We start from the raw sequence: 7,483 nt of genomic DNA, 5'->3' as shown, positions 1-7,483 counted from the left end.
AACCGATATTACCGGTCGCTAGAACCGATTAACTTATAAAATAAAAAGTAATTTTTTTTAATAAATGAAGCCGGAAATAAATGAAGCCGAATTGGTGAATATATATTTTTTAATTATTTTTATTTTCTTCCAACCCACCTGAGCAAGGCCACCTAAGATTCATGGTTTTGCTTTCGCTAAAGTTTCTAAATTCCTCTTTGTTTCCGTGTTCCCTCTTAACAAGTAGAGCAAAAGTATAATTTATGTTTTTAAATGACTCTTTTATCCTTCTGATTCTATCCCATTTCCTCTATCCCCAACATATTTTTGTGAATGTTCTAAATTCTTCGACTCATCCTAAACTTATCTTCCAATCCACAAATAAACATGATAAGAACAAACCCAAATTCATTGTTAAAATCTAGACCTTACAAAAAAAATTATTATTCAAATAATAAAATTAAAATTTACTTTAAACTAAATTACAAAAATATTATTAATTATATATAATCAAATATTAAATGAATTTAAAAAAACAATAAATTTTACCATTACTTTTAATAAAAAAATGATATATATCTTTAAAGATAATTGATGAAAATGAAACGGCAGAAGATGGATGATGAATACGTGTCGACAGCTAAGAGTCTATTCCATATTAGCTTATAATGGAATGACTTTACTTGATCAACACTATTCATATTCTCTCTCTACTCTCTCTCCTGTCATTTTCTCAAACAGTTGATCTCTCTGACCTCTCAAGCTGGCGTGGAGCCCAAATCAGTCCTCTTGCTTTGCTGTCTTTGATCAGTCCATTCTTTCATTTTGATGGCGTTTGTCTTCTTACAACAATAATATATTCATTCTCTAAACATAGATTGATAACTTCATCTGTTTTCATCTCCTGATCTGCAAATCTATTCAGATATCCTGATAATTGATATGATGATGATGATGATTGTATTGAAATGAGGAATGTTATTTGTGTTAAAAGTTAAATGAGTTTTCTTAGGACTTGTTTTCATCCGAGAGCAGATCGACACGTTCATGCTGGATCAGAAGCTATTGGCCGTCAAGATGGTCTTTTATGGTATAAAGATGTTGGTCTTCACTGTAATGGAGAATTCTCCATGGCTGTTGTTCAAGCAAACAATTTACTTGAGGATCAAAGTCAGCTTGAATCTGGGTGTTTGAGTAATACAGAATCTGGTCCTTATGGTACCTATGTTGGAGTTTATGATGGTCATGGCGGTCCGGAGACTTCAAGATATATTAATCAACACCTTTTTCATCATCTAAGGAGTAAGTTTTTTTTTTTTTTAACTCAATTATGTAGATTCAATTCAAATTGAGCTAAATTCAGAATATAACATTTGGGTATTTCATTTTTTGATCTAACTGGTTGTATTTGAAGTATTCAACATTCAATATGGTATTTTTATGCAGATTTTACATCTGAGAATGAAACTATGTCAGTTGAGGTAATACGAAAGGCTTTTGAGGCAACTGAAGAAGGGTTTCTATCTGTTGTCACGAAACAGTGGCCAATTAAACCACAGATAGCAGCAGTTGGATCATGCTGCCTTGTGGGAGTTATCTGCAATGGGACTCTTTATGTAGCGAATTTGGGTGATTCTCGTGCTGTATTGGGTAGGACTGTTAAAGCAACTGGTGATATTTTAGCTGTTCAGCTTTCAGCTGAGCATAATGTAGCTATTGAGTCTGTTAGACAGGAATTGCAAACCTTGCACCCTGATGACTCGCAAATTGTAGTTCTAAAGCACAATGTATGGCGTGTGAAGGGCATTATACAGGTTGGTTTTTATTTGAACATACACAGTTTTCCTTATTCTTTAAGCTCTATCTTGTGATCATACTTTTGTCTTGATTTCGTATTTACTATCATTTAGTTGTTACCTCTTTTGATTATATGTTGGTGTTTGAAGTAGACTCCATGAAGTTGGTTTTCACCCAATTCCATTTCACTCCTTTGTGAGGACGATAGTAATACTGTCTCCACGTAAACCTGGTGAAGACTATTGTAATCTCGTTGAAATTTGAAGGTTTTCGACTGCAACTCCTTTGTGAAGACATAAACAGTCTCTATAGTGAGAACCTATCGCAATTGTTTCTCATTTGATTCATATGATAGTGAATCTTGTCTCCACAAAAAAAAAGGTTTTATAATCTCAATTTTGAAAATACCCAATGTCTTCTACTCTGACATTCATCCTCCTACATTAGGGTACTCCCAACTATGTAGACACTCATTATTCCAATCCGTTAACTTGAGATTGTAAAAACCTATCTGAGTGGCTCAAGTGGATAGAGACTTGCCTAAGAGATCAAATGTTTCATGTTGATCTGACTAGGACCGTCTTGCTTGATTTAAGTGGGGCATACAGGAAATGAACTTTGGTCACAAAAAAAGAAGTAGAATGATAGCATTTTGTTTGAGTAGTGATCAAATACTATTTGTTTGCAGATTTCGAGGTCTATTGGAGATGTATATTTAAAGAAGGCTGAGTTCAATAGAGAACCACTATATGCAAAGTTTAGACTTCGCGAACAGATTCGGAAACCACTCTTGTGCTCAGATCCTTCCATTTTCGAGCATCAAATCCAGCCACACGATCAGCTCCTTATTTTCGCATCCGATGGCCTTTGGGAACATTTAAGCAACCAAGAAGCAGTTGATATTGCACAAACTCGACCTCATAGTGTAAGACACCATTTTTTTGTATGCAAGAGCGAAAAAGAAAGCAAGTTTCATTCTATCTAATATTTATGCATGCAGGGAAGTGCAAGGAGATTGGTGAAGGCAGCATTGCTAGAAGCTGCAAAGAAGAGAGAAATGAGATACTCGGACTTGAAAAGGATCGATAAGGGCATCCGCAGACATTTTCACGACGACATTACGGTTATTGTTGTCTTTTTGGACTCAAATCTTGTCAGCAGCACATTCAGAAGTCCTAACCTATCGTTAAAAGGGGGAGTCATCTCGGCCCTAACCTGAGTTTTTGTTTTATCTTCTGTTGTACCCGTATCCTCCTTTTGTACAAATACCCACATAAAAAAAAGGATAAAAAAAATTTCAAGTTTGAAGCCAATGTGTAACATTTGGCTGAGAACTTAAAAAAAAAGGTTAATTTTTGCTGGATAGTTCAAGAAAATCAGAGTATAGTTATATTATAGCTGAATTATGGTTTTTGGATATTATTGAATAGACATTTGAAAGTTGAAACATCACTTTCCTCCTTTTTATTTATATTATTCTTATTACTCATTTGTATTTCTATACAATGATTTATACTAGTCCTCATTTAGATCTTTTTTTTTTTTCATACATACTTATATTTTATTGATATTGAATAAGAGGTGTCATAGAGTATTATTGGGTTGGTGTTGTATATTGAATTTTTTTATTCATACAAAATATTGTACCAAAATTTTTGGTAGAGAAAAGATTATACACATACTTATCGAAATTTTGCGAGGATTTTTTTGCTACCAATACTTTCATTCTCCTCTTGTTCCCTCTCAGAAGGGAGGGGTAAAAATGGAATTATTTATTTATTTATTTATTTTTTGTAAAAAGACTGTTTTGTTCCTATCCCATTGAGAGACAATAGAGAAATATTAGTGGCAGATGATCTAATCTCGAAATTTTGATATATTGATATCTCGGTTAGTATATTAAAATTTATCGATATTATACACTTGGTACTGAAAACATTATATCATATTTGGAGCGGAAAGTTCAGGCGGTTTAGGTTGGTTGATCCGTATGGTGTTGTCGGTTAAGTTAGTTTGATGCTGCCTCACTTATTTTTTGGGTATAAAAAAAAAATCAATGCACAACATTTTGGTGGTATGATTAAAGCTTATTTTTTTTTTTTCAATTGACAAAAACTTTAAAATGACATGCCTACATATTTGGGTTATAATCTCAATTTTTTTTTTCTTTTTTTGAATTATCTGGTCGAAGAGAAATCGCTTAACTTTCAATAATCGTATTCATACGATGCATATCATTCATAATTATGACGCTTTCCGAGATTAGTTCAGAAAACCAAAGTCTGTCGGAGAATTAATCGTTGTTCTCGAGATTTTACGAACTAGATAAGTTATTTAATTTTTTTTTTTTGTTAGTTATAGGTAATAATTTATCGTTTTGTTTAAACGATTTTTTTTTCATTTTTAATATACATTATTTAATTTTTAAATAATAAAATAAAAAACTTATAATTAGTTGCCTTGTAAGATTAATGTAAGTTTCTTTTAACATAAAAATAAATAAAAATAAAGATTCAAACATTTCTTAAAAAATTCAAATCAACAAAAATGTCCTATAAACAAAAAAATAAAAACATTTTAAATTTTCTTAAATCTCCATCTTCATATACTCTCTCCTCCATCTCCAATAAACAAAACTCAACGGTTATCTGCTGAAACTTACAGGCGTCAGATCAAAGTGAACGATGAATAATGGAAGATTACTAAATGGAAGATTAGCGCCAATTGTGCGTTTTAGAAAAACCCTAATCCGAAAAAACCATACTCTTTCTCCTCAAGTCGAAACTGTCTACCTCTGGGAATCGCCTAACGCAGACTCAATCTCCTCTGCTCTTCAATACTACATCAACCACTCAGAACACCCTTTCAATGGCCTAAAGATTCATTCTTCAATTATCAAACTTGGTTTCATACCCAATGTCAATATATCCATCAAACTACTAATTCTCCACTTAAAATCTGGCTCTATGTCTTATGCCCACCAGATGTTTGATGAATTGCCAAACCCACAAATCCCTTCTCCTTATAATTATATGATTTCAGGTTACATAAGAAATGGGCAGATCCTTGAATCATTTGATTTTGCTAGAAGGTTAGCATTCAACTATGTGAAACCTGATGGCTTCACGTTTTCAATGATTCTAAAAGCTTCAATTGTCTTACCTTCTGCAATAAGATTGTTAGGAAGACAAGCTCATGCGCAGATATTGAGACATGATATAATCGCAGACGATGTTCTTTATACTGCACTTGTTGATTCTTATGTTAAGAGTGGAAGTATAAGTTATGCAAGGAGAGTATTTGATATGATGTTGGAAAAGAATGTAATTTGTTCAACATCTATGATTTCAGGATATATGAACCAAGGCTCTGTTGAAGATGCTGAATATATATTTCATAAAACTCCTGAGAAGGATGTCGTAGCCTTTAACGCGATGATCGAAGGCTATAGCAAATCAATTGAAACTGCAGGAAAAGCTATTTGTGTATTTGTTGATATGCAACGGTTGTATTTTAAGCCAACCATATCGACATATGCAAGTATTATCGGTGCTTGTTCTGTTTTATCATCGTTTGTGATCGGTCAACAGGTGCAAGCTCAGATCATGAAGACTGAATTGTTTACTACTGATAATATCAAAATGGGCAGTGCTCTGATCGACATGTATTCAAAATGTGGACGAACTGATGATGCACGAAGAGTGTTTGACGAAATGCCTCAAAAGAACGTGTTCACATGGACTTCGATGATTGATGGGCATGGGAAGAACGGGAACCCAAATGAAGCGTTGAGTCTTTTCGAGGAAATGAAAAGAAATGACAATGTAAAACCAAATTACGTGACTTTTCTGGCTGTTCTAACTGCTTGTGCCCATGGCGGTTTGGTGGGGGAAGGGAGAAAGATATTCGAGAGTATGGAGAGGATTTACAAGATGAAACCGAGGATGGAACATTATGCTTGTGTAGTCGATTTAATGGGTCGTGCTGGAAATTTAAACATGGCGTGGGAATTTGTGATGGGTATGGATGAGAAACCGAGTTCAGATGTTTGGGCTGCCTTGCTTAATAGCTGTAAATTACACGATGATTTAGAATTAGCGAATATTGCTGCTATGAAGCTTAATGATGGTCATCTTCGGCCAGGGTCTTATGTGGCACTTTCTAATGCGTTTGCGGCTGCAGGGAATTGGGATAGTGTGAGTCGAGTTAGGGAGATGATGAAAACTCGAGGGATATCGAAAGACACTGCTTTTAGTTACTTAGGGAAACACGAAGAAAAATGTCACTAGTTGTCGGGTTAATTGCAAGGTTAAATTTATTACTTGGATTTTGGCTTGAAATTACATCCTCATATATGTGATGTTCATATTATAGGTGGTTGATTGATTCTCTTTATAGTAAAATTGAACAGTTAATAAGCAGGTTGATCATTGATTGAGGTCCAATGCAAGGAGTCTTCATTGTTTTTACTAATTTAATGTGTGTTTTCACATAATTTCTACAACAGATGTTATTCAAAGTTAGGATCATTTTGAGTAAATTAAACAAGTAATATTGAATATTGGATGAATGTCAGTTAGAAAATTTTCTTATTTGTTTTAGCTAGTGCAAGAAAGCTGAATCTGCAATAACATTTTTTGTTTTCTGAAAATAAGATAATTATGATTTTGTTAATATATAACTCAAAATTAGTAATCAATTTCCCAGCTTGAATATAATAATCTATACTTATTATTTTCAACATCAACTATTTTCCACTACAAAGTTAATTTACACTACTTTATATCATATCAAATGCATTGTTTTTATTTTGGTAATAACTTTTAAGTCTTTATTTTTATAAAAAAGAATATGGTATGATGATATATGTCATTAAGTAGAGTTTTCGTCCATTATGTTAACAAAATCTTGCATTACCAAAGATTATTTATTGCAGACAAGAGGCCGGTATCCTTTGTTTTCTTTTTCTCTTCTAATGTTAAAAAGAACTTAACAATTTAATAGTAAAATAATAGAATTGATTGGAAAATAGTACCTTAAGTTGAGGCCAAATCTTCAAAAGTTGCTCAGTTATATATATATAAGAAAAAAATTAAAAACTTTTGGCAAATAATGTAACTTCCTTTGAAACTATTTTTAGATTGAATCCATTCCAATGTGAAGTAATTGTGAACTAATTAAGAAAATGAGTAAGTACTTCATATATATAATTTCTTTAGAAATGATTGGTTGATGGAGAATTTTAAAGGAAATGATGTGCCACAATATGATTGGCCGAAAAAATAACAGTATTTATCTTTTTTTTCTCTTCCCTCGTCCTTTATCATTTTTTCAACTAGTGATATATTGACAAATCATTCCCCCCACTATCATTCCTCTAATTTATTGAATATTTAGATTGTATATTTCATTTATTGTTTCATAAATAAATATATTATGACATGAATTTGTGTTAAAAAAAAGAAAGTTTTTTAAATTGAAAAATCAAAAGAAAAAAAACATGACCATGTTTAAAAAAAAACATTAACTTGTCAATTTTTTTACAACACTAGGAGATAAACCGGACCGACAGAACGGGTGCAGGCTGAAAGCTAGGCCCGCTACTTCGAAAATGGGTTGCTGACTCCATCTACCGTTGCTGAAAAATACGGTGGCTATCGAAAAATCAGACCACTACTACAAATCAAAACGACATTTAAGATTATGT

The 7,483-nt window shown here is 32.8% G+C and overlaps 2 protein-coding genes across 2 annotated transcripts; both read left to right on the top strand.

Annotated features, from left to right (window-relative positions):
* Positions 1-721: 721 nt before the first annotated feature.
* On the top strand, positions 722-3,258 carry LOC124935299 (probable protein phosphatase 2C 60). Its single transcript, XM_047475743.1, has 4 exons — positions 722-1,281; positions 1,426-1,793; positions 2,465-2,701; positions 2,777-3,258. The coding sequence occupies exons 1-4, from the start codon at positions 978-980 to the stop codon at positions 2,993-2,995; spliced, it is 1,128 nt and encodes a 375-aa protein (XP_047331699.1). The 5' UTR covers positions 722-977; the 3' UTR covers positions 2,996-3,258.
* A 1,059-nt stretch (positions 3,259-4,317) lies between these two features.
* LOC124934364 (pentatricopeptide repeat-containing protein At1g28690, mitochondrial) lies at positions 4,318-6,268 on the top strand. Its single transcript, XM_047474887.1, has one exon. The coding sequence runs from the start codon at positions 4,461-4,463 to the stop codon at positions 6,063-6,065; it is 1,605 nt and encodes a 534-aa protein (XP_047330843.1). The 5' UTR covers positions 4,318-4,460; the 3' UTR covers positions 6,066-6,268.
* The last annotated feature ends 1,215 nt before the right edge of the window (positions 6,269-7,483 follow it).

Source organism: Impatiens glandulifera, chromosome 4 (assembly GCF_907164915.1).
Source record: "Impatiens glandulifera chromosome 4, dImpGla2.1, whole genome shotgun sequence".
Taxonomy (NCBI): domain Eukaryota; kingdom Viridiplantae; phylum Streptophyta; class Magnoliopsida; order Ericales; family Balsaminaceae; genus Impatiens; species Impatiens glandulifera.
The sequence above is the reverse complement of the archived record's forward strand: the minus strand, read 5'-3'. Positions and strand labels throughout refer to the sequence as shown.

What these genes read in the sequence shown, in the direction of transcription:
- LOC124935299 (XM_047475743.1), top strand. Translation starts at nt 978, where the DNA reads ATGAGTTTTCTTAGGACTTGTTTTCATCCGAGAGCAGATCGACACGTT. An exon ending in GTGTGAAGGGCATTATACAG is followed by an intron (nt 1,794 to 2,464) that starts GTTGGTTTTTAT and finishes ATTTGTTTGCAG; the next exon opens with ATTTCGAGGTCTATTGGAGA. An exon ending in CACAAACTCGACCTCATAGT is followed by an intron (nt 2,702 to 2,776) that starts GTAAGACACCAT and finishes TTATGCATGCAG; the next exon opens with GGAAGTGCAAGGAGATTGGT.
- LOC124934364 (XM_047474887.1), top strand. Translation starts at nt 4,461, where the DNA reads ATGAATAATGGAAGATTACTAAATGGAAGATTAGCGCCAATTGTGCGT.